This window comes from Numida meleagris, chromosome 12, assembly GCF_002078875.1.
Source record: "Numida meleagris isolate 19003 breed g44 Domestic line chromosome 12, NumMel1.0, whole genome shotgun sequence".
Taxonomy (NCBI): domain Eukaryota; kingdom Metazoa; phylum Chordata; class Aves; order Galliformes; family Numididae; genus Numida; species Numida meleagris.
Genome location: NC_034420.1, coordinates 14,143,948 through 14,171,448, shown reverse-complemented (window position 1 = coordinate 14,171,448; position 27,501 = coordinate 14,143,948). Strand labels below are relative to the sequence as shown.

Sequence of the window (27,501 nt, the reverse complement as noted above, 5' to 3'; positions counted from 1 at the left end):
AATTAGAACTTCCATATGATAATGTGGCTGCTCATGTTTGTGGCACTTGTTCCAGATTAGAGAAGGAACATAAGGTGTAGGAATGTGAGGTGTTTTGCGTTATTTTTTTCTTAATCGTACATGCTCTAAATACTCTTCACCAAGCCATTTTGAAACATTATGAACTATCTCTAGCTTTTGTTAAAGGACTTTGTTGTATGCTAAAATTTTATCTAGGTTCTTGTTTGTCCATCAACTAGATTACTTTCTTTACACAGCAAAGAGTGATGTTGAAGAAGGCCACCTCATTGAAACACTTAATGTTAATCTTTTTGAGTTTCTCCTTGCTGATTCCATGGTTCTGCAATACTGAAGGCAATGAGGAATGTTTTTTTTTAAGCACCAAGATAACTACTGCCAATAATTGGAAGTATGAATGTGTAATGCTCCTGCTGTTGGCTGCTCAGTATTCCAAAAACTCGGAAAAACAACTCTTTTAAGGAGTGTTGTTAAGTTAGACTTCAGCACGTATGTTTTAATGTGACTACATCACATTAACGTCTTGAATAACGAAGTTAGATACTCATCTTTAGGCTGGAAGACACCGGACTGCAATCTGTGTTTTATAAAGTAAGCACCTCAGTTTGTTCTCCAGATCAGTCAGAGATGTCTTTCCTGGTGGTAGTGGTTCTGTGGCTGAATTCTCATTTTTTTGAATACTCATTACCACATTACATTAGACTACTACAAAATGCATTTGTTGCTCAAGCACATCACCAGCAATGACTTGCTTGAGCACATTCACCCCAAAGGAGAGAGCATTAGACTCAGTTAGAGGAAAAGCATAACTTGGGGCTTTTTAAATACATGGTTGAAGCCACCACGGAATGACAGAAGACGTTGTACTTCTTAATAAGCTTCTACATTAAAATTACAGCAGGTGCACAGGGAGAAAGAAGAAAGCAGCAAGTAGACTGTGTCTTGTGTACTTTGAATTACTGTGTCAGTAGTGATGGATGGAGCAAACAATAAAATCTGACCTGTCACACGATGCTTATGAGGCTAGGAGCCTTAAGGCATTTGTAATTGGCTTCAGCCAGCATTGTTAATGAAGGTGGATGGGAAAATTAGATTATCTGGATGATACAGACTGCTTTATATTTTTAGTATGCAAAAGAAATAAGAAAAGACTCGAAACTCATACAGGCTGAGGCTGTGAGGCTTTTTCTCTGTAAACTGTCTCTTGTCCCTTTATAATACAGCAGGCAAAAGAATACTTCTTAGATAACAGGTTCGTGCTGTGTAGAATATAGGTTATTTAAAGTGATTCTGCGGGGCATCATTTTTAAAGCATGTGGGAGGTGCAATGCATATAGTCTCCATTAACAATAATGGGATTTTTGTGTATTTTGTTTATATTATGCATCGTGCTCAAATGTGCCCCTGTAGTATAGATCGGAAAATGCATCTTGAGGCTGACATTACTCCATGTATCGTCAGTGTGGCATGGAGTGCACAAGTGAATGCATTTCTCATATTTGGAAATTCTGTGGTGTTTAGATGTACAAATAAACTGGGTTTGAAACGGCAACACATAAAATAAATGCATCATATTAAGTGTAGTTGGTATTCAAAGGAAATTGCGTTGATATTATCCCCAGGAAATGGCAGGAAGGAGTTTGGGGGGTATGGAGTTGACCCTGTGAGCATTGCAGTGATCAACTGCGGAGGATTTGGGAGGTGGGTAGGGAGTAGGTGGCCTTGGGTTAGAGTCTGTGGGAAGGAGAGAGAAAAGTGGTGATGCTATTACAATGTGAATGGGAAGATGTAAGGGACAAACTGGCAGGAAAAAGGGGACTACTGTGGTTCCGTTGCTTGCAGAATAACTTATACATACTGGACATGTACCCATTCATTGTCAATTAGATGATACAAGAGGGCTCCTCTGATCCACTGAGAGGTTTCTTCCCTGAAATAAAATAGAAACGGAGAGCTTGACTAGTTGCCTTCCCCCTGCTGTTCATGAATGACACAGTTAATAGACAAAAGCAGTGAAAACAGTTAAAGCTCTTTGTAGTTATACCTATTAGTTCTTATTTCCATATAACTTAGACAGTTCTCCAATGATATCTATTTCTCCTTCTTTCATTTTAATGTGTTGCTTCTACAAATAAACATGTAGGGAGGGAGGATCACAGTTTGTCAAAAATACAAGATTCCTCTACTTCATTGCAGTGTAATCCTAGTAAAAGCAGGCTTTGGTCCAAACATATTTCATATTGATTTTTTTGTGCCTAGGGAAGATGGTGAATTTTGTTCCAAATGTATGGCAGTGGAGGATATTTTCCCGTTAATACAATCTTTTGTCTTCCATTGTTGTTACCTGTTCAAATAGAGAGAAGAATGTGAAATGGGTCACTTTAGGTCTAGATAGCTGTTATTCGCTTTTTTCTTGTAGATTATAATGAACAGGTGGGGAAATAAAGGAGAAAGGGAAGCTTCCTAGTTTAGATTTCAGTAATGCTGGTTGTGACCTCAGCAGGAATTTCTGCAGGCTGATAGAGCAGGCATCTCAAAAGACTTTCAGACACCTGCATCCTCAGGTCAAAAAAGAGTTTTTAAAAACGAGCAATTTAAGGGGGAGAGAGTGCTGAAATATTTCTTTAAAGAAAAGTTTCCTTGGGTAATATGGGCAAGGTAAAAAGCCTTTTAAAAACTTCAGGAGTTGAATGGAGATGTTTTTCAGTCAGTGTCTAGACAGAGCTCTCTGTTCATTTGCATTTCATTAATGAGAGTGAGTTCTAAAATGCAAGGAATTAATAATAGAGAAGTAGAGGCTTTCAGAGGAGGGATGGCAGTTGCTGTTACACAAGCTTTCTCATCCAACTTCTATGCAGGACAGGAAAGACAAGAAAACACTGCAGGATGGTGTTCTCATGCGGGTTCTGCCCACCTCCCAGAGTTTGCCCTGCAGGACCTCTGCTCATAGATCTCATGTCCTGGGGCAGTGCACGGCAGCATCATGCAAGTCCTCTTCGATCCCACCCCTTCCACAGCTCCCATCCAGCTGCACCTGAGCACTGTGGGGTTGGACTGGAACAACTGATGGGACTCAGGCAGGGAATTACTTCTGTTCTATCCTTGCCTATCTGTGCACCCACAGTTCTTGAAAATTGGTCTGCAGCCTCAATATTACATGTGAAATACTGGCTCCCGTAATTCCTATTTCCAAGGTCTTTGCCCTGTTACTTTCACCGGTATTTACCAGGCAAAGAAGAGGATCAACATGACCCTTCACGTGGCTTCTACATACTCCCTGTATGGCTGCGAATGGGCTTGCAACATCTGGTTGCCACAAACGTGTGGCCTAATTTTATCTTTCAGTATTATTCAGAGTGTACTTGTGATAAAACTTGAAGATAAAGCTGAGGATAGAGGTGGTCCTTTAATAGCTAGCAATAGCACATGGGAATGAGATGCAACTCCAGTAAAATAAATAGGGCATCAAAAGGAAATGTAAAAATTGTCCAAACCTTTACTCATGTTTAGATGTGGCTTAAAGCACACTTGATCCTTACCCTTTGATTAAGATTCAGTGCATCAATAATCCTTTTCGAGACAACTTGACACAGATTATAATCAAGAGCCTCTCTGTTTTTATGAGTAACCTTTTTATTTTGACCTAACTAGAATAGAGCTGTAAATGAAAGGTCACAGAAATGGCATAAATTGTTATTACTTCTCTTAGCTGCCTCAGAAATAATGTTCTCTAAGAGTAACAAATAGAATTAGTCAATGGAATTAATTATCTGTGGAAATTACATCATTGCAAGGGAAGAGGAACACTTGGACAGTTAATAAGTTTCAAGCAGAATATCTGAAGTTATAAAACTGAACTCTGTGAAAAGTGCAAAACAATTAATTTCATTTGCAGGGCTTCTTACTGGGGATTGTGGATGTACTGGTGGGGGGGGGAGTGGGAAGGAAAAACCGGTTTTAATAAATACAAGTTAGACGAAGTACTGAAAGCTTCCTGTAGATCAAGGCTTCAAGTTGTTATGGACTTTTTCCCTTTTAGCTTCAGATTCTCAAGTTATTCCAGGAATATCTTGCCTTTCACACAAATGGAAATTACTCGCCAGAAATTCCAATTTTAGTCTAGTTTAACATTTTCAAGAGAGGTAAGTCAGAGGCACCTGCCACCCAGGGGGCTAAATGCTGTAAGTTACAGTCAGAAGCTTGAAAGATTGAAGACGTTTACAGATCATACGTAGCCAATTTAAATTGCAGGGGGACTGAAGTGAGAAGCTGTTTCAGCTGATGATGCACTGCATTAGCTGGGAATATGGTCTGTTTGTGCAGGATACCAGACCCATGATCATAGGATGTTCATCATGTCCAAAATCTTTTGAAGTTAGTATCAAAAGCCTTTCAGTTCAAATGAACAAATAAATGGTAGGAAACACCTAGGAAAAAAGCCTCTAATGAAAACGGAAGAGGAATGCTAGTCTGTACAGAGACATCACTATTTTCAAAACTGAAATCTGTCATCACAGAGCCCGTATAGGAGAGTTAGTATTGGAAGTATGTTTTATTACTTAAATATATCTTGCACATGCAACACTGAGCAAAGAAAACCCTTTTGAGTTATGTAACTCTTTGATGGGATGCCGTAAGGTCTTTCATTTTAAGCCAGTAAATTCCAGAGCAGTAATTTAAAGACTACACTTTTCCTTAAATCTGAAAGCATGTTCTAAATCTTCTATGTAGTTTGAATGCTTATCTGATATGCCTGATCTTTTATTTCCAACCTGAGTCATGTCACTGGCAGGCTCTCTGACATACCTCTTGCCTACCATAAAGCAGCTGGCCCAGAAGAAGGCATTGGGAGGCAAAGAACGTGGTCAGTCCAAAGCTGAATAGGGTTGTGGAAGAATAGTGTGAAGGCTTGTGCTTCTGTTGGAAGCACCATTTTGTGTGGTGGCAGGGGATCTGTCAATGCTGCTATTTGCATACAGCATCTATTCAATGGAAAGTTAGTTTCACCTGCTGGTAATGGCTAATTCTTTCAACTACAGCCAGTTGCTCTTATCAGACACACGTGGATTGCAGTTTCATCTGTGCACCCAAGGTGAAGTGAGACCTTGCAGTTCTTCAAAAAGGGAGATGCAATCAATGTTTTGGGTCTTCATATGCAAATACTGTTCAAGTTTGATAGGGATTGTGTAGGTGCTGATGCTTAATGCTGGGGCTAGATGAGGGTGGTTCATACTACTCCCCTATTAGATTAACTTACTAAGCTTCCATTAGTAGGCATTCATTGGGAAGTTACTTTTTTCTCTTCCTTACATCTATGCTAGAATTTGATGAAAATGGAAATAATGGCAAAATAAACATTAACTAAAATGATATAGAAGTTATTCTTCTGATGCACTATCATAAACTATTTTACATCATCATTGGAAGAATGAGACCCCACATAGACTACATCAAACTTGTAGAATGTGGAAGCTTTGAATAAGCCTGACCACTTCTAAATAACTGTCTGTAGTAAAGCTTATACATTTCTGTAGAAATGGCTAGGGGAAAATCTCTCTTCATTATCGCTGATTATCTCTACATTGACATGAGTCATACACAGCGTCTGAAATGTTATCATCTAATGCTTGCTCAGAGGAAAAATACTGGGCAGCTTTACTGTATTATCAAACTTATAGCTTACCAGTAAATTGAGTGACCAACTTAAAGATATCTTTAGAAGTGAACCTGAGACGTGAGCTGACACTGAAACTCCAGTATCTCCTTCCCTTCGGCAAAAAACTCTTAAGATTGCATAGACACTCGGGAGCAGCTTACTCTGTGGGATTTATTGCTTTATTTGGTATGTTTGAGGCATTGTCTTTTCCCTGCTAAGGGTGTTGTCTGGAATTTTCTGCTCATTGCTCATCCCTGGCTCTCTCATTTCACACCTTCAGCTTTGGGCTGTATCCTGGAGGAGACTCTTTGCCACCTCCCAAAGTCTGGCATTCTCTAGGCCTTGTGCTTCCTCCACGTTGACAATCACTTCCCTCTTTCTAGTCAGCTCTGGGAAAATGCTGATAGAATTGAATATGGTGTGGATATTAAAAAAACAGAAATATATGCAGGGAAAGCATATTCTTTAGAGTATCCATGAGACTAGGAAGGAAAGCCAGCTGTATAATTCATGCTAGGTGCCCTTGCTGCTGATTGTGAATTTAGCCTTGATCTTGGCAAATCAGTCATACTTAGAAAGTGACAAGGAAATATAGTACTCCTGACAGCTTGTATTGTGAATATTTTGAAGGTCTTGGCTAGGGCACAGTGACAGCTCAAAGTATAGGCTGAAGGCTTCACTAGACAAGCAGTCTTGTCGGGGCAATTGGGACAATCTAATCTATTGCCCAAATGCAGGTGAGAAAAGGTGATGTGATAGTGTCTGTTGTAGTGTCTGTTGGCTGAATACCATAACACCTCCAGACACTGCCTGAGGGGCCCAATCTTCCAGCCTCTCCTCTGAGCAGTGGATAGCTATGTCTGGAGCTTCAATCAGAAAGGCAGGGCTTAGGCGAAGGTACTTCAATTCTTTGCATTTCAAAGGTGACATCCTCTGGTCAGTTTGGGTACTGTTGTGGTAAAACCTCAAACAGCTCTTCTTCAACTGCAAGAAATGGATTCAAGGCTTAATAATGAAGTGTTCCATAAACTGTTTCCAAAAATGTAGTCATCAGTGAATGCAGCGGTGCTTTACAGCATCACTATAGTGTGCAGGAAGGGTGATGTACTGCTATTTAGAAGGGTAATGTCTGAGTTCTTCTGAGGACGTGCAGGAATGCCTCAGATCTGTGAAGAGGAAAAGAATTTCTGTCTGGAGCGCTGCAGCCAAGTAAACTGCTGCAACCAGCTCCAAGCTCAGCCGCATGGAAGAAATGCAACATTTGCATCAATGGCAAATGGGAAAGTGCATGTACCAATGGATGGATAACTAGCTGGTCAACAAAATGCACAGAATAGGCATGAAAGCTTTGCTGTGCTGTATTTCTACAAAGTAGCTTTTTCAAAGGGAATCAAAAAAAACCTCACAATCTCTTGCTGATAGAAATTTGAAGATCAGTGGGATATGACTGTTTATTTGATGCAATTAGAGAAAAAAAAACTGGTTTATTATCTGGGTAAATCTTCTAATTCTTAAGCTGTAGCACATTTTAGGAAAATTAAACTCATCCCACTAGGCTGAATCTGTTATGAATGTGTAAATGTGTTCCCTAAGCATTCTTTATGGAATTTTGAAGCATGCAAATATGACTTCCAAACTGCATTTTTATCCTAGCTTCTGTAGGGGTAAGTGGTTGCGGGAATGTTCTTGTATTCTGTTTTGCTCAGTCCTGCAGTGTTGCACGTAAGCTGGAATTGGTGGTATTTTCCAGTTTGAGGGGTCTGTTAATATTTGAGGTCGTTGTACATATTTCAGGAAAACACTTCTGACCTTTGGAGTCTGGGAGTTCTTTGGGAAATAACATCTCAGTTTCACTAATAAGTCTTACTAATTCTTGATGGATTTACCTTAGAAAGTAATATATATGTCATAAGCCTTATATGCAGTGGCTCTCTGGAGACAGTGAATATTTTAATCCCCCAAATTTCTAATTCTGCTGCTATTTTACTGTCCAGGCTATATAACAGCTTCTGCAGTTTTACATGAGGGAAAATAGTAAGAGTAAACTTTGTGAGTTTTAAGTTGGCTTGTTGGAGAAAAACTGAAGAGGTTTTTGACTAGCAGCTGTTCCTTATTACATTCAGCTGTTATCAGAAGTGACCAACTCTTACTGTTGTTTTTTTTTAAACTATTGCAAGTATAGGCCACAGAGCTCTGTCTTTGTTGCTGTTTGGCTTTGGGGGAGGGTTTTGTTGTTGTTTTTTGTCTTTGTTTTTACAGGGCTCATTGGTCATAGGCTTTTCCAACTTGAAATAATTTGTTTTCAATCGTTCTTTCTGCTAAGAGACACCAGTTTTATTTTTCTGTACTAAATCTACTCTCAATCTTTTTCAATCCAAGGCTCAGCCAATAAAAAGTCTGCATCTCAAGGTACAAGGATGAGGCTTGCTTAGTACCAGCTTCTGTAATCTGAACCAGTGAGATCCTGAAGGAGGACTACCATGTTGGTTGATTTGTTTATAAAGCAAGCAGTGGTTTCTGATGGTGGTCTGTGGGCATCCAATGTGTAGTCCATGAATTACTTTGCTTGGCCAAGAAAGGTATGTGATTTAAAAAAAAAAAAAAAAACATACCTACCATCAGGAGGCTTGGAGTCCTGCTGCAATGAACTGAGCAGGCAAATAAACAGAAGTCTTGCCCCTGTATTAGTGTGTGTTGAGTGCTCTAATCTGGATAATTGGGTATTGTCATCTCTGCTTTTTAAGTGTCTTCATATAACACATCCCATCATGTGCTGGTACAGAGCATTTGAGATTTTCTGCTGTAAAATTGGCTGCACTTCAGCAGTAGTATTATTTATACTCTTATAAATACATGGGACTTGGACTCCTTTGTAGATGAAAGGAACCATATAAATGCTAATTTCATTGCATAATTGTCTTGCTGAACTTTTTCAGAATATATTTAATAGGATAGCTGTAGTACATCAATACCAGTCAATTAAAGTGCTTTGGGATCTTCTTGAGGACTAACAAATGCTTTGTTAACTGTCTGGTGTTTATGCAAGGTAGAAATGTTTCTCACAAAAAATCTACCTGAATATGAAGGTTCATACATTGCGTTACCTTGTGTTGTGACTACTCCTTGCTAGGAATGCCCTCAAGGTAATAGATGTTCTTAAGAAATTCAGTGCCTTGGCCTATGGACAGTGTGAGAGTAAGGGCAGCGTATGTTAATTGTAAAAGGCTTTTGTTTAGGAGGTGCACGTACTTCAGAGCACCACGTTAGAATGGGAAAAGTGCTCCAACTCTGGGGAAGTTCTTGAAGCCTTCTGGTTTCTCTAGGATCTGTGACCTTTTCTTCTGCTCCCTTAAGGACTGATGTTTGAGCAGTTCTTGGTGCTGAACTTGCTGAAGCAATAAAGCTCAAATTCATCCTGTGTTGTAAACTAGAATTTTGTGTTCCTTGTTATGCACTTCATTAAACCAGAAGTGTTTTTTCAGATAAGCATTTGTCATTTCCATGTCAGATTTCTCAAAGAACACGGTGAATTAACAAGACATGTTTAATGCAACCTTGACAGAAAGGTTAATGAGAATTCAGAAGAATGCAAGGAAGGAAATAGTATGTACTGCTCCAGGTGAAAGCTACAAGAAATCAGAGTAAGTTGTTATTCAGCTTGTCTGAAATGGAAGTATTTGTTTTGTTCTACGGTGAATATATAATTAAAAACTGAAACTCTTTTCATCAGTTCCGCCCTTCAGTCTTACTCACTACGGTCCGTCAATTCATAGTGCAGTAGGACCCAGAGAGCAGGTTCCCATTGGGCTGAATTATGTCACCAGAAATGTTTGAAATGGGTCCTCTGTCCTGCTCACTTTGAAGTTAAAAGGATTCTTAGATCTGCCCAATTCAGGCTCTGTAGGATCGATGTACTGTAGCTGACAAAAGAGAAGGGGGATGAAGGCAAGTGTCATGGCCACGTCCTGATGTGAGTGCGTGCTGTGTCTTATGGCTTCCTCCCATTGCTACCTTTGAGTCAGTCAAACTGTGCGGATTGAGGAGGCACCAAAGCACAGTGAGGCATGTGGCTTTCTTGCACTTAACCGTGGCATCTACAGACACCTCTGTCTGAAGGGGGGAAAAAAAAATATGCAGGAAAATTCCCCAAGGTTCCCAGGCCTTTCGAAGGCCAGGAGAATTTTCTTTGAAGAACATCCAAGTGGAACACAACCGAGTTTGAGTCATTTTCTGTTCTTGAACCTTACGCGGCTGATTGCCCTATGCAATGAACTCTTTTGCATTTAGCTAGAGAACTCTTTAAGGGAAATTAGCAATAAATAGAGATTGCAAATACTGTTGTGTTTTTTTTTTTCTTTTTGGGAAAGCTGACATTCTGGATGATGGTAATCACAGGGCTCCTTTTCTAACTTGATTAGAATCACAGTTTTGGCTGCCAAATCAAATTGGCATACGATGGCTGGAGCTTAAGAAGCCCTCAATTAGCTGTACTCCTGTCTCTCTGGTGGCAGTTACCTGTGCCTTAGGGATGGCCTGATCACTTTGTTTGGATGTTTGATGTGTACAGCTGAGATGGTTGAACTCCTCCCTTCTGCAGGCAAAGTTGAAATAGGGGAAAAAATCCCTTCTTTGCGTTATGAATCATCCGCCAGAGTTCAATTGTTAAAAGCTGCCCTCTCGACAGGAAGATAAAATGAGACTATTTGTCATCACTCATAGCTAATTACTAGCTTAAAGAATAATATTATTTGCATGAATTTAGTTTTTTCCATACTTCCTCTTAAATAAAATGTAAAATTCCTTGTTCCAGTATCCAGGTGATGTGAGAGGCCCTGCTGGGCAGGGGGATTAGCTGCTTCTGGAGAGCTGCTTTGTAAGGTGTTGCACTCCAGAACCTTTACCCTTTTTGTTTGGGCAGAGGATGTGCTACTGCTTGCTTGAAAGTTGTAATGGTAAATCCTGTGAACTTTTGGAGAGACATCTGCCTCTTAGCACTGAAAAATATCTAATTTTCCTAGTTTGACAATTCACATTTTGAGCTTTAAACCAGCAAACAGTTTGAGCCATTTAAAACATCAAAGGAGGTGGGTTTTCTTGGCTTGGGCACATCTTTAATTTAAAGCAGATTTATGAAAGGCCAAAATAGGATAATACTGCAAAAGGATTAGCTGTGGTTACTTGATTTCTGAGCAAACAAACTAATTCTGCTTTCTTTGTATGGGCGTCTTTCAGTGTATGGGAGTCCCATTTACTGAGCAACGAACTAGGCCTGGGGTTTGCTTTTATTTCTTAATTTTTTTGTTGTTTCTATTGTTGTCTTTAGAAATCAGAAGCATTGCTGAAAGCTTTAACTTCAAAGCTGAAGCCAGCTTACTCTTCATTGGTTGCTATGCTCCGAGATATATTCCCTAAGCTTCTTTGCTAGTAACTGCCAAATGTTTTGTTTCAGCGCTTTTTACCATTGGGGGTTTTACTGTGTTTTTTTTGTTTTTTTTTTCCTCACAAGATAGAAATTCTGAGAATTCAATTAAAAATAGATTGTCATTCTTAGGACTTAATTTTTTTTCCTATTCTGAACGCAGACAGAAGTGGCACTGCAGAATGCTGTTTATTTTGCATTAGTACTTAAGCCTCAGATTTGCTCCACTTATAAAGCAACATAAATGCTGAGATCTGAAAGTTTAGTCAACACTATACATTTTGCACATCCAATAACAAGGCGTGGACACTGCAAGGGTCATATGACAGCTGTTGAAACCTGAGCAAGACTACTGTGAACTACTTAATCTGGTAGATTTAAGTGGAAAGGAGTGTGGTAACTCCTCTGGAGAGAAGTCTTGGTCTGGAATTTATTATTACTGATATAACCTGTGATCAGAAAAAACACAGGCTGACCTTCACTTCTCATGTGCAATGAGAACATGGTGCATCATGTGAAAACTGAGCATGCTTGCTGTGAAGGCTCAGGAGCCAAAGCTGATGTAGTAGCAACTTCAACTTATCTGTAGGAGTACTTCAAAGGGAAGGTAAAAGTGTACTTCTGAACTATTATCAGCCTGTACATACCTACTACTCAGAACATCACCATCAAATGCATCAGATACCTTAAGTACTTAACAATGTGTTTGCAGTTACAGGACTCAAACCTAATGCCAACACCTAACTCCTTGCATTAAGCTTCTTGCATGCTGAAGATGACGTAATTGCAGTTACTGATTGATGGGGAGAGTTGGCCATGAGATTTTAGAGATACTGAAATATTGCCAGCACACTAATTGAATAAAAACATTAAGGAACGTGCCTACCCTTTACTGGCCACCTGATGCTGCTGCTTCTGCCCAGGTGCAGACAGATGGATATGAGAGCGACTGAGTAGATGAAGAGTTGCCTCATCTGAAGTCTGGATTGATGGAGTTGCATAGCTAAACTGTTCTGTTTAAAATGTCCCTGCCTGAGTGGGGAAGCCTTGTGCCTGGGGGGGCCTGAATGTCTTGCACCGATTTCCCTCTGCCACGTGTAGGCAGTTGTTTAACTGGTAACTGGAGTATCTGTATGTGTGTAGAGCTGCAGATCATTACCTTTTGATTATGCTCATGTTATCTGATGCATTGTCTCCATAAGAGAAATTAAATTGCCTTTAGTAATTTGAAGTGAGTAAAAATGACAAATCATCATTCTCATGTGATCAGTAAATGGCTACAGAATGAGAATGCATCTCAATTAACATGGTGAGTGTACTTCAAGCAGCATCGATCGGTCCAAATCTCCAATTCTTTTCCTCTGATTTTCTTTGTTTAAACTAAGATGGCTTTGGTCTATTAAAAAAAAAAAAAGTAGCTTCTTTCCTCTTTGAATAATACTATTAGCTGTGAACTCTCAGCTCATAATTATGAAGAGTTAGAACAGAATGATTTCACAGAAAGCAATATTAAAATATAAAGAGAAATAAGAGAACAAATGCAGTAGAAAAGTGAGTTTGAAATCCATGCTTTAGGATGTGGCAAACTGGTGTACTAGAAAGCAAAAAAAACCCACAAACAAAAAAAAAACTGCCATGCATAGCTAGCAATTGCCCATCGTTAGTGAGCTATCATGGAAATCCTGCAGGAAGAAAAGACAAAGTGCTTTTGTATGTGAATTTAGAATATGGGCTATAAGATATTTTTGTTAAAATAAACCAACAGTGCTGCCTACACTTCCATTTAGATTCTGGTCTTGCAAATATTCCTGACTAAACAGTTAGCATCTCCAAAGACAGTTCATAGCAATAATTGCCATGTGTACAGAATGACTGTGTGTGCAGCAAAGCATCCTGCAGAGATCCTGAGCTGGGGCCAGCCTGCAGCAGCAAGCCCTGTGCAGGGGGAAGCTCAGGTGCAGAGCTGCTCCTTGGGGATGGATGTCTGCAACATCTCCTAAGCACTTCAGTTCCTGTATCTGTGCTCAAGGAACCAGCTTGCACTGTTCAGGGAGTGCTTGTGACCCTGGTACTTGGCAATGATCTGAAGAGCCACCGAAAGTGTCTGGATTTCAATCTAAGAGCGTGGCTTTTCTGAGGGAAGGGAAAAGAAAGAGCGTGCACACCTTGCCGTTGTCATTGCATGATAGCTAGCAGGGGGAAGATTGAGGGGAGAGGCAGAGTAATCTGTAGGTTTAGCCCAGGCTGGTATGTGTTAAATCTCAGGGATAAGGGGGAACGAGTGTATTTCTTTTGACTTGGCTGTTCACTGTGACAGAAGTGCTTTGTCTTCATCTGCATTGTAACTTGTGCTAACCTCTTCAAGTAATGAGGGAGAAGTCAAAATCAGCATTGCACAAATGTCTCCACTTATGAATTGACTCTTCTGCTTCATGTCCCAGTGCTGCCTGTCCCCTGCTGCTCCAATAAGGACCTGAAGTTCTTTCAGCATCGTGAGCCTTCCCTTCCTCAACCTACATGATTCCAGAACTGGCATCTAAATTGCATGCAAAAACAAAGATAATTTCTAAATGACATGCTAGATCTTGGTGCGCAGAACTGTTTTCTTTTGTTCACAAAATAGCAATCGTTTGTTGTTGCATTATAGTAATAAATGGTCCCTTGAATGTCCTCTGTGTCCTACATCCAGTGCTGTGACCTTACATGCCCCATCTAGCTGATGCAATTTACTGCATTTTTAAGATTCCTAGTTCACATTGAGCTGATTTGCTAGCTGTTTCTCAGGGCAATTTGTTTTGTATCAGAACAGAATTTTATCCTTCGTGGTCTGTCCAGAGGTCTCCAAATTAGCTGATTGTTTTCTGTCCGTGAGGGCGCTTTGCAGTAGTACATAATTTCCTTGGTTTGCAGCCCTGTCACTCAAACACTGAAATAGGTCTGAGTCTTCATATGTCAGCTTGGGAAATGTTTTGTCCAAGTCTGTAGTTTCTCCCTTGGATAGTTCTAACCAGCAGAATAACATTTAAATGCAAAGCTTTTGGCTACCGGGAGTCCAATTACAAGTATGGAAGGTCAACCAAAATGTCCTTTAGAAGTGTGTTGATGGCAGTTCAGGGATAGAGCTCAGTTGGCCTCTGCGTGAGAGTCCTTGACAGCTGAAGGTCCTCTGAGCAGTCACGAGACTCTTCTAAGGATCTCTTGTGTGCTGATTTGAAAGCAAGGAAGAGCATGAACTCCTCTCAGGCTCAGAGCTCACCCTGCACTGACCCTACGCGCGCTGGCAGTCAGGCTCATTGCATTCTTAAACAAATCTTTGACTTTAATTGATGAAAACCAGGAGGTGCCTTCTGCTCTTCTGCTGATTCAAGTTTAAGCCACTTCTAATTGTAGTGGGAGACCACAAAATATGAAATTAATGCCCTATTTAATTACATGAGAGCTGTCTTTTGCAGCTCAACTGTTTTCTGAAGCCCTAGCTGGGGAAAAAATTGTCTCTTCCTGGAAGATGACCCTTTTGTCTTTCTGGTTGGTAGTCAGTTGCTTACACTTAACACTGTAGGAAGTAAAAACTTGCATCTTAGTGATTGCCTATGACTGGAACTTAACAAAAAAAAAAAAAAGCTGACTTTAAATGTTACATTTTACAGCCTTAAAATCGACAAGCATGATTGTAGGGACTGAGCCTTGTGCTTAGAGAACCTGCAGTTGGCAATATGAATGATGTGACCTCCTGACTTACAGCGGTATTTAAAGGTTGCCCGGGTCTCACTTTCCCTCTGCTCTGTGGTTAATTCTACCCCGAGGCCAAAGGCCTGCATCTCTCCCTCCTTAGAGCTGCAAGGCCGCAGAGCTGTAGAGCACGGAGCAATTTGTGGTCCTCCAAACTTTGCTTCCTGTGACCTTTTGGCTTTACTGCATTCAGCTGCGTCAGTCTGCTCAGCCCGGTTAATGCCTGTACCTGGGAACCTTGGCCTCTTTCTTCCTGACCCCACACCTCGAGCCTGTTTCTTTTACCAGCAGGTTATGAACCACCAACCTGTCAGCTAAGCGTGCAGTGAGAAACCTTCTCAAATATTTGCAGTTTACCTGAGGTATAATAAGGTTCTTTGTGTCATTTCTTGAAGAAATTAGGATTTCTGAGCCAATGAGCTGTAGCAACTCCTTCGAGGTTTGCAGCTAGTGCACATTTTTAAAATGGCTCCGTATGTATTTACACAATAGATTGTGTTAATTAGAGTTTATTCCACCACTGGCATGCATGTTTAACTCCTGTTAAAAGCAGCAGCAGCTATGTGTGCACAGAGGAGCACAGAGCTCCTAATTAAAATTCCAGTTTTTAAGATATCCTTGTATGGCTTTTACTGCAAAGGCAAACTGCTGTATGTTAGCCTGGTAGCACCTGTAACAGAAAACAGATGATTGGGGTTTTTCCAACCTCCCCTTTGTGACAGTAATACCAGTCAGCTCCGTGCTGGAGCAGAGTGTGCGCAGGGCAGAGCACCTTGCAGCAGCAAGCTTACTCTTCCAACAGATGGGGGGAGAAGTGCTACGGGACCACAAAGTCATGAATTCAAGAGGTGTGTCAGGATGCCAGCGTTAGTTTACAAACGTGAATGCACGTGACTGACTTTGCTGCCTTCCTGCTGCCCAACTAGGCAATTGGTTTGGGGATTCCGGGCTTCACAGAGCCTAGAAGTGTGCAAGATTCCCATTAGCTGCACGTGTTCAGCAGGATGCAATGTCTGTGCATCGTGTGGCGTGTCCTCTTATGAATTGAAGAAAAGATACTGAACTTGTTAATATCCCAAGTTGTTTTGGTTCTTGTCTTAGTAAAATAAGTCACTTGGACTAAGGGTGTTCCAAATGTAGCAATTCTTTTCTTCATGATGGAAACTAGAAGCAGAGACTTCTAAAGAAAATAGCAATAAGAGCCCTAGCTAAGGAAGCAATGGCAAGCACTGCTCTAAAGCATGTAAGCAAACAGCCCTTCCTGAATAGGTGTCTGAATTCCAATGGGTTCTAATTACCCGCGAAGACAGATGGATAAGAAAAACTACAGAAATAAAGAAAATCTAGTTTAAAAAATACATATGCTGTAATTTCAGGGAGCTTTAGCTTGTGCTGATGGCAGGTGAAAGATAAGGTAGAAAATAATGAGCTTTTGTATCTGAAGTTTTGAAGAGTTGCATTGTGAGTGAACAAAAGATGCGCCGTAAAACAAACACAGCATGGAAGTAATTCTCAGTGGAAATGTACGAAGCTGCAGGGCCTTCCAAGTGAAAGCACTGCTCAACAATACTGTTTTAGAGCTGCTGCTATTCAGAAGATGTAATATTTCAGGTTTTAACATACATTTTAATTAGTATCCTATAAAATTTAACCTCCCATTCCAATCTTGTCTGTCTTTAGAGAAAGAGATGGCACAGGAGTTTATCTCCATTATGTGTATTGTCTGCTGGTTGCTTGCAGCAAAGAAAATATGCTTATATCTCTTCTCTCCTTTTTAATTCACATTTCAGTTAATGACAGAAGCAATATAAGTTTCGAAGTTAACATTTTCTCCTTTATCAGCATAACGACAAGAAATTGGAAATGGTGGGTTTTGTTATGACTTTTTTTATGCTTTGATCATATCAGAGTCTCAGATTCTCCACTGCGCTGAGCGCTGGCACAGTGTGCTCTCTCCTCCTCCTCCCTGGGATCGGTTAGGGTGCTGAGCCTGAGCAGAACGCTCCGCTTCTCAGTTCTGTGTTCCTGCAACCAGCAGCAACCCATCTATCCCAGAGTGATAGATATACGAGGGAGTGACCCTGGAACTCGCAGCTACATTGATGTTCCTGCTGAACAGTGCCCTCAGAGCTACAGTCTGACTGCATTTACCCTGAGTGCACTGTAATTAAAATCACGATAATGAAATATGCCGCTCTGTCATGACAGAGGGAGCTGTCAGTCTCTGTCCTCACCCGTCAGCAGGGCACGGAGAGGCACGTTGCTCAGTGCTAGGCATGGTTTGTCCTGCTGCTCCACACCAACTCCCAATGGCCAGCACCTTCCCGCGTGCCTCAGCGCTGCTGTCCCCTGCTTCACCCCTCTGCTGCTGCACTCAGCTGCATTTCGAGCCAATAGTCGAGTTCCTTGTGTCGTGAAGCAAAGCTCTTCAAGGTATTAACGTGGTCTGATGGTTCTACTAAACTGTCCGGGCAGGCGTTCGTTAGTCAAATATACACCCTTGTGTAAAAGACCACAGAAACTTCTTTGGCAATACCGCTTATGTGCAGGTTAGATCAAAACCTGGCTGCCAAAGCTTAAAAGCCAGAATGAAGAGAGACAGATACGTCGTTTTATTGCATCATAAAGAAATACCTAGATTCTCCTCCAGCGGGGGCCACAGGATGGAGACTGACAGACAAGAATAAAATAGCTGGGAATAAATTTTATGTAGCTATTTTCTTTCTCCCTCAGATGTGAATGCTTATGCAAAACACATTGCTGTAGATTCACTGACAATAAAGAGGGAATCATTATACGAGTAGTCAGCTCTCAGGGGAACACTTTAGCCAAAACTCTCTCTGCAATAATTTCCCCCATCTTAGTTGAATAAATTAATTTATGAATTTTCCATGAATATGTTCAACCGTTTCTCCCCTCATATATTTTATTGATATCCATATGTGTTTAGCAACAAATAACAGAGCTGCTTTTCCATTTGCAGTAAAATAGTTTAGAGATGTTTATGTGGGCCTTGGGGTTCATAGTAAACAAATGCAGTTCAAACACCGGGGAGGTAGCAGAGAAACACAAAGCTTGGCATGCTCAGCACAGATTCAAGTCAGACCCTTTCACACCACATCAGGCTAGATCCTTGAAATCAGAGGGATGAGCCCTAAACTGTGGGATGCTCTCACTGACTCATGTGTAGGATCGCTGCAAGGAGCTCTGTGTGTGTGTTTGCAAAGCTCCTAGCATCCCTTTTGGCTTTTAAGTCCGTGGTAGGTTGGGTCACCTGTCAATGTCCTATCCTATACCTTGTATTTATTTGTGTGTGTGAGAAAAGGAGAGGAGGGTTGCAAGAGGAATAAGGGCATTTTGTCATTAGTAGTGTAGTTTCCGCGTTTTGAGGAAAGCTAATTCTCCTTCTATACTGTTGATCAAGCACCAGAGTAGACTGAAAGCTTCATTGATGCTCCATAAGATACTTTCTGTGGCCATTCTGCCTCCGAGTATCACTAATTTCGGCTTAGGCAATGTCACGTGAAGTTATTCACGTGAGCCGTTTTGGCATGGGTTGTTTCAGCAAGTGTGAAAATTACAGATTTTCTATGTTTCTTTAGGAAAGGAGAAGATAGCTATAGAAGGTGATTCTGCGTTGGGAAGTAATCAGTTATTATTCTAATTTACTGCATAAAACTGTGGATTTCTTCCATCTTCCTTCCCCAGTGCTGAACTACCAGACCAGTTCTATCAATACATACAAAAATGAACATCCCAGAAAGGTGGAGATGCAATGTGGTCAAACATAGGCGAAACAATACGCTCGTGTGGCTGCACCATTGTGATCTTCAAGCTCAGATCTCGTACTTACCCTGCACATTCAGATCATAGAGATTGCCCTTTGTCATCAGGGTGGGGTGGGTTTTTTTGTTTGGTTTGTTGATGTTTGGGGATTGGCTTTGAGATTTTGGTTGCCATTTTTATCAGTCATAAGGATGAGGAAAAACCTGCCTTGCTGTTTCTGAGTATAAAGCTCTTTTTTTCTTAACTACATATGCTAATGAGCTTGCAATAGGCCTTAGCATCTTAAAGGTGGTGTTTAAAGTATAATTGCAAGTGCTTAGATACATAATTTACATCTATTATGCATAATAAAATATGTAACTAATTGATGTTCTGTAAGGGATTAAATCATCAGCTCCAGCTGCGGGAAGATTTGTGGCTGTGTTCTCAATAACACATTGACTATCAGAATGTGCTGCAGAAAAAAGTTGTCATCTTCAGAACTGAGCACGCAGAGAGCGTTCTCCTTTCTCCTGGTCTCTTTTCCTTCTGATCTACTTTCTGTTGTGTATGTGTGCTGCACAAACAGCATAGATTAAGCAAATGTGCTTACGGAGCAGACAGATGAAAAATAAGTACTTATTTCTTGCAAGAACTGCTAGGAATATAAGCAAAATGCAAGCTAAGCTTGCACATGTTTGTATGCGTCTGTGCACTTCCTAAATTGGAAGGGCAGAACATCACACAGAGCGTGCAGCCACCAGGGTGCATTGAAGTTCAGAATGGCTGGGAGATAATGTCAACAGAATAGGATGTAGGCAGAGGATAATGGGCTCCTGCTGCTAGATTAAAGCCTGGGCAAAGATGAGCCCCTTTTAACAAAAATAAACAGAGGCAAAGCCAAGACATTTGCAGTATTTTCGAAGCAGGAGGCATTTATCTTGTAACAGCATCCTGTTCTCTTCTCTTGGCTTCCACTGTACCAAAATAACACAAGATGATGCTGTGATTCTGTTCAATGGCTTTTGCTGTAAGAGCTATGGTTGCCCACTGCAACCTCATTGAGTAACACCATGGTCCTGTGGGATGTGTCCTTTGGCCTTTAAAGAAGCTTTACATTTCAAAACACATGGTGTCATACTGTGCGAGCATGCTGATCTAATTTTCAATGGAAAAGAATTAATCTATAATAAAACTGAGTCTTATCAAAGGATTTTGCAGCCCAGCATTCCCAATTTCCCCTGGCAGGAGGCAGTCTCTGCAGGGAACGGTGCAGCCTCGGGGCTGCAGGCACTGCTCCCTCCTCTATTGAAAGCCCTCAGGCTCTGTTGTGATAAAATCAGTACTTGAAGATGGAAAAACAGAAAATGGGACTGAATTGAGTCCAGGAAGTATTGAGCCAAAAAGAATGCTTGGCACGTTTCTGTTTCTGCTTCTGTGTGCTGTCCTCTCGTGCTCCGCTTTATTAGTACATTAGTCCGGTCTCCAGCGATCACGCTGCTGGGCACAGGCTGCAGAAAGTATCCTTGAGGCAGTAACTGCAAAGAGGACAGACACACAGGCACAAAGCTCTTAGAGGAAAGTCAGCACTAAAACGTACATAATGCAAACAGCAAAGTGAATAGCCAGAGTGCTATAAATCAGGGCTTTTTAACTAGCACGCTTCTGCAATATTAATAATCCTGAATTGTCTCATTTGTCCGATACCGCACATGTCCTGCTGTCCTAAATGGTCCAAATGCAGAGCTGTAAATCCCATCTGCTGAGGTTTTAGGGAAGGGAGAGGAACCGGCAATATCATGCAAATATAGGGAATGTACTGCACTCCTGTGTGGGTGGGTATGGTGGTAATGGGTTGGCAGGTGGACGTGATGATCTTGGAGGTCTTTTCCAACATCAGTGATTCTGTGATTCTAGTTTAATTTTCTATTTTTGATTGTTTTACAGTTCTCTTGTATTTCTGTCGTTGATTGCATAATGAACAGCTAATTTTAGAGATGGTGCTGTTAACAGTCATGGCAGTTTATAGTTATTAGTTGGAGTCATGTAAAATTTCATCCTCATTGAGAGCAACAGACGTGGAAGGACCAGTCTCATCCTCAAGTGTCTGAGTCTCTCAATGAAGCATTTTCTTTGAAGTCGAGCGGCTTTCTTTCAGTTCTCACTGTTGCAAGCATTGGTTTCTTTCCATGGCTGCTTCCAGACCTGGCCCGCTGCTCAGTAGAAGTTGGGAGTTCCCAGATCCTTAAAGACCCAAAAAAATTTGGTATTGATACCAACCAATATACAGGTGATAAGTGAAGCAATCCCATTGAGGAGCTCACACCTGAAACATGGTGATGCTCTATAGGAAAGAGCTGGGATTCTGGAGGTTTGTATTTCATTCCCATCTTCGCCATTGATCTCTCCGTGACCTGGAAGAAGTTGTTTCAAGTTGCTATGCTGCAGATTCCATACATTTAAACAGGGAATAATAACACTTTATGATGCACATTTAGAAATGTCGTGCAAAAGACTGCATAGGAAGTAGCTATTATTGTCGCTATCTGTGATAATAAAAACAATGGCATTTTCAACAGAGATTGAAGTTTTGCAATCTGTCCAATGCCGTTATGGCTAAATGCAATTTCTCATTTAATCCACAGCTGCTGCTTTTATATCTTGTCCTAATTCAAAACATATTCTTGCTTTTTTATGATTTCAGTGCAAGTTGGAGTTTCATGCGTGTACTTCTGGCAAAACCATCACAGCTCGATGCGAAGGGCCCTGCCCCTGCCTCCCAGGACCTGAAAGTCCAAAACGCAAGACAGAAAAAACTGGTGAGTGTAGCTGGTGATGAAATGACAGCAGCTAAGCTGTTTCCTGCTATGTTCTTAGGAAAAACATAATTACAGGTATTTTATAACTGGTAGATTTCATACGGAACACTGCTTGAGAAAAGGCAAAAGTACAAGGAACCTTTCTGTAAGCATGTAATGCTTAATGCAAATAGCTTCTGCAGGACTGACACCTACCTGACAGTCTCATAGGAAAACTGAGTTCTGCCTCACGATTCTCATTTCTTGTGTGAAAATATTTTGAATGAAATATTGAATCACGGAAGACAAAAATACTACTTGATGGTTATTGCTTTGTATGTAAGTAAATATAGATATATATTTATCAGTAGCCTGCGTTGTTACTCAGAAAGTCATTTAAGGTTGCGTGGACGTATGTTCACTCTCACTGATAACATGGAATCCTTGTTATCATTTATTAGCCTTGTTATTGTTGATGTTATCATTAGAAGTCACATGCTATGTTTATCTGGTTTTATATAAGATACATATATGTATGTTGCCTCAACAACAACAACCTCCCTGCAAATGATGTTACATAAAACTGAAGGCTGGTATCTCAGCACAGGTATTTTCTCTGCCAGCTCTCCGGTGAGCTCTGTGTTTAGGTCTGTAAGCCCAGTGAGCTAATTCACCTCCCCAGGGGAGTAAGCACAAGCTGTCTTGGAGTGACCTCATCCAAAGGGAATTAGCTCTTGCAAAGGAGATGCACTGAAAGCCCAACTCCAGCAGCAGTACCACAGCCAGGTTCGTTCCAAGAGTTCCACCCTATTGTGGGAAAGGCCATTTGGAAGGGAAAAGGAGTTGATTTTTGGAGTATTTGCAATGATTCTCCAGCCTAGATTGTGAAAATTCAGGTTTGCTCCATTTCTTGAAAATCACAGACTGATTCTGTTTGCCTAGCTTTGAGACATAGATGAAGTATTTTAGATTGCAAGGTTCTGAAATCAATATATAAATAATATTGCTTTATGTGACTTGAATCTTTTGGTTACAGAATACGCACTGATAAATTGCCTTATACATATTTTCTCCTCCTTGCAGTCTGTCAAAAACATATACTTTTCTTCTCCCTGTATGCCCTCTTTGTTGCCCTTATCAGAAAGAGTATCAGATTAATAAATCTTCAGTGACATTTTAAGCTTACAATTTCATTCACACAAGAGAAAAAAGATTCTAATAACCCTTATCTTGATAAATGCAATTTGACAGGGTATACGTATTCTAAAACCCAGGCTTTTGTTTTGCTTGACTCAAAAACTCTAACTCCAGCCACCAAAGCATTAATTTAATGGACTGGGTGATCTGTGGAGCTACTTTCCTGAAGGCATTTTCAAGAGGCCCCTCTTGGGCTAACAGCACTCATGCCATTGCCCTGGTGATAGCAGCAGGGGCAAGGCTATTGAGTGCATCATTTCTACCATTTCAGCATGGCATGAAGGGAGTGCTTGGAGAAGCACAGTCACCTGGGAAATAAGGGAAATCCCTGTTAGATGTACATGGAAATGGTCCAAGCAAAACACTGGTTATATCCTGCATTGTGAGTTATCTCACTGCTCTTGAGTTTGGTTATGTTGTTATAGGCAAGGCACTTGTACCGGTGTGGGAGTGACTGTGTACACCTGTATATGTGTATAGGTAGAAAAAAACAGCAGTATAATCTTTTGCTCTGTCAGTGTCTACTCCTTTCTGGGGCTGGGTGCTGAAATCCTACGTTTGCCAGAATTTGGCCCTCAACAGTCTGATGCAGTTTGGGGGCACAGAGCCATGATGCAGGCAGGGCCTCTGGCTGCAGGTTGGACTGAAGGAGGAGTTTGTATGGTGTGTGTCTGCCCTTTCCAGCCTGGTGACGGCCAGTTTTCCTGAGGCTTATGCAAGAATTGTGAGTTCTAATTGCCAGTGGAAAAAGTTGTCTGCAGAATGGCTTTAGGATGATTCCTTTCTTTGTTCGGCAAGTAGTGTCACCTGGTTTGGGGGAAATAAGGCCTGAGTAGTACCTGAGGTGATGTCAGAGAGGTGGAAGGCAATTGATGGCAGAGCATTTCAGTCCCCCACAGCCACTCTGGTTCCAGCAGCACTGGAGTGATGTCCCCTTCCTCAAACCTCCAGTCTGGAGCTCCTGGTAGCACATAGGTCACTTGGTGTCTTAATGCTTTCTCCAGACTTGACCCCAAATTTCTTTCTTTTCCTTTTATAGTACTCTGTATCATTAATATTGCTGAATTTGTATAAATCTCAGCAGATTGATTTCTTATACAAAGATTTGTTAAAAAAAAGTCATCAATTGGGACTTCATTTCTACTCCTTATTTAGTTCAAGCCATTCAAATACAGAATAATCTTAAGTAGAAAATGATAGAGAGCTAAACCTCATGCTCCATACAGATATGTCAGTGGAAAAGTACTAAGGAGAATTACAGTGCAAATGCTTCCAGCAAAATGGAAATGCAGCTCTTAGAGCTACTGCATAAACTTTTTTATGCCTATTATACAACAAGGTTAAATATATGTGCTTGTGAACTTCCAATTTGAAGGCAGTTCACGTTAATCTTCACACATTCATTCGATCATATTCAAATATTATTCCATAATAAATTACTTTCAGAAATTAAAAATGTAAAGGAACATTTAATTTCCAACGTACTGTAATTCTAAATGTCGTGACCTTTTTTTTATACGCCTGTGAATAAAACTGGCAGCAGCATCAAAGAAAAGCAAACTAAGTGTATGTGCTCAGAGGTAACAATTGACTGCAGTGTCTGAGTTGTATTCCTTCCTCCTCCCTAGGCTCCTTCAAAACCATCTCTGCTCTGAGGATGAAAATCAAGCCTAGTAATCATGTTTAAAAAAAAAATGGAATTCCTTTTATAATGGTGACTGGTATTACGGAGGCGTTAATAAAATAACCCAAATGCTAGCAGAAAATACACCTGAGTAATCTTTAGTGGAAAAAAAAAAAAACAATATAAGCTTTCCATCATGAAGCCAAATCTTTGAAGAGATGGCAGAATTGTGTTCTTTATTTTCTTAAATGGAATTTTAAGTCAGTTGTCTGGGAGGTAGAGAGCAGGTCTCCGTGAGGGTACTAATGGAAGATTTCAGAAAATAAGACAAGCCTTAATGTCTCCTCTCTTTCTTTTTGAAACCCCTTTAGATTCCTTTGGTTTATCTAAACACTTGATATGCTTCATTATTCACAGCAGTGTCCCAGCTTTACAGTATGCTTTCATGCAAGCCACTGATTTCCAACTCAGCTACCCAGCGGCAAAGGTTGAGCTGTAACCTGCACAGAGGATAGCTACCCCTTCAGAGCAGACGTGTCCTCTTATCTAATGCCTTAGAATGAATGAGGCTATAATTTCAACAAAAGAAAGGCTGATAGCTAATTCTTAGTGGCGCCTTAGTGACAGCAGTTATTTAAGACACAAAGTCTTGTCTGTTGAAAAGAGGTTTTTAGATAGCTCTTTCAAAAATTCAGTAGCGTTAGAGTTCCCATCAAGTGCAACTCCATTTGACACCAACTAAAGCTTCTAAAACCCTTCCACTAACAAAGGGCTTCTCAGAAGAAACAAGTGGTTTCAGATCTTTGGACCCTACTGTCAATGGAAGAGATTCTCTCTTTTGCAGTGTATTCATCAAAAAGACAACATTGTGCACCGAGGTGGCATCTCTTGGCAGAGGTGAATTCTTAATTGCAGTAATGTGGTTCGGTCCGCTTCCTGCACAAGAGTGTGACTCCTGTTTGTTACAAGCGCTAGCAGTGTGGTAGCTCAGGCAGGGTGGTGATAGTGCAATAGCATTTCAGGTTTCTTTCTGACTAGGCCCTCTATCTGTGTTTTCTAAAATGCTGAGTGCTGTACACCCAAACAGAACGGTTTTGATTTGTTGCCATCAGGGTTATAGAGCCACTAGAGCATGAATGGATGCAGTAATTCAAACTGGGTTTATCCCTGTCTGTATATTAGGTCTTTTTGACCGTGCAGAAATACCCAAGGCAAATTCTAAGGGAGCACTGTTGTCTTGATAAGGGAATTTGAAGTTCAATAGGCAATAGAAAGCATATTCAATTACACTGACTGTTGTTTAAATTTCTACAGCGAGCCAAGAGAACACTTTTAATTACAGAAATAGGACTTGGCAAGCTCAGTCAAGAATCTACCTTGTTTCGGGTATAGTTTAGGTTCTGAATCTTAACATTTGTCTAACAGCCCTGTTGGGGGTAATGGTTGAGAAGGTCTTGTGTTCCATTCCCCATTAAAAAGCATACTCAGTGCATGGAGTTCATTCAGAGAAATCAGTCTTATTTCCCAAATGAGCTGTGTGACTTCTTGTGCATGAATGACTGACAACTAAAAGAACTTCAAGTCTTAGAACTAAGTCTTTCCTTACATATCCAGCTTCAGCAACTATTTCAGTTTGAAGTTTCTTGTATTCAGTCTTCATGACTGGAGAGTGCATCATTTTAAAGTTTATGAAGGTGAAGTATGAGTCATGAATGTGGTTGAGTTGAAATTGGTTTCTTGGGTTCGATTTAACAATGCTAGGCCTTTGTTTCCTTTCATGGCTTGGAAAAAAGACTTCCAGTAGTGAATTTCTGGGTAGATACCTAAGTGAACTATCTGAGTCTCAAACTCAGGGAACAGTAAGACAAATGTATTCTAAAACTGAGATTTCAGAGAGTTTCAAAACTGTATCTCATTAACTCTGGGAGGTACTTTTCTCTGTTTTACAAAGGGGAAATAATATTTACTCAAACCGAAGAGTAACTTTCAGTGCAGAGCCGAGGTAAGAATGTGAAACAGAGACAGCGATGGATTTGCCAGACATTGACATGCCCCGGTCCTGGATTTTAGTGAGGAACAGGTTTATCAGCTCTGAACTCTGTGGGACGTGATTTTTTGCTTCAGAATTTTCGGTGAGAATGCTGCAATTCATTCTTCTACTTTGTTAACGTGATGGAACAACCTTACCTAAGTAAAACTGAGTTAGCTGCTATCTGTAAATAGTAATAATAATGACTATTATTATTTTCTCTAAGTTTTTTGCACAAGTCTTTATTTTGCTGGAGGCACAGAAGATTAACTTCTTTCATTTCTGATAGATATTTTCTGTGAGTAGTGAAGTGGCTGCACCCAATTAATATTTGATTAAAAGACAAGGCGAAGCAGGCAAGAACTGATATCCTTGCTCTCCGTGGATGGCTATTACCATCCCCCCCCTCAGAAGCAAAACGAAGTAGCTTCAAGACTGAGCCAGGAAAATCAAATTCTTGCTAGGGTCAGAAGAAAGAGCAGTGCATTGGTGGCTGGGGATATTTTGTTCTGCTTCTTCATCTCACATGCGTCTCTCTTATGTGCACCAGAGAAAAGCAATAGCTTATGGGGGAGAAGACTGCACATTCTACATATGCATATTTCATGGGGAAACTTGTATTTTTGTAGGATAGTTTTATTAGCCAGTGCATATTCTGAAAGTTAAATGAATATGCCAAAAAGGAGAAGCAGAGTAAAATTGTGTGGAAGTTATTAATGTGAATGTGAACGTTTTCATTCCACTGCTATGTGATTGGTGCATATTGCAGACCTTCTCTGTTTGTAAAGGAGAACATGTTCTATGCAAACACTCATATACAGAGCTAACCTTAGAATAACTCAGGAAGGACCTATTAACTGGAAGTCATTTTACTGTAACTCAGAAAGTTGGTGATGCTCTTATAAGAGGTTTGCTTGAGAGATCACTGGGACCAGCTGTTTGCACCTCAAAAGTATGATACTTTCCTGAGGGAGGGAAAGAGGTGTCTTAAATCACATAGATCAACTTAGAAGCCATGTCACTCTGTGAGGCTTCCTCTTTAATATTTCTATGAAAACAACAAGAGCAAAGAAGGAAAAGGTACAATATACTCCTATATGCAAAGGATTGCCCCATTCTGCCTTGAAACGAGCTGATACATATATACTTTCAGGGAGAAAGGATCACCAGCTTACATGAGAATTCACTGTAAAGATTTGAAATAATGTTTTTCACTTTCTGTTCAAGCAGATTAAAAAAATTCCTTTTTCTGAGAGAAAGAGAGGA

At 40.6% G+C, this 27,501-nt stretch overlaps 1 protein-coding gene and 1 long non-coding RNA gene across 5 annotated transcripts in view; one reads left to right on the top strand and one right to left on the bottom strand.

Moving 5' to 3' along the window:
* Nucleotides 1-27,501, top strand: part of SPOCK1 (SPARC/osteonectin, cwcv and kazal like domains proteoglycan 1) — a 257,432-nt gene that overhangs the window by 177,437 nt on the left and 52,494 nt on the right. For all 4 annotated transcript variants that reach the window (XM_021410534.1, XM_021410531.1, XM_021410533.1 and 1 more), the window contains one exon: nt 21,292-21,406. In XM_021410534.1, coding sequence (XP_021266209.1) covers nt 21,292-21,406 — 115 coding nt within the window. The remainder of the gene's footprint in view (nt 1-21,291; nt 21,407-27,501) is intronic.
* LOC110405322 lies at nt 20,589-21,002 on the bottom strand. The gene is made up of 2 exons (XR_002442806.1): nt 20,914-21,002; nt 20,589-20,831 (listed from the first exon to the last, which is right to left on the bottom strand). It is a non-coding gene; the product is annotated as an uncharacterized LOC110405322 (long non-coding RNA).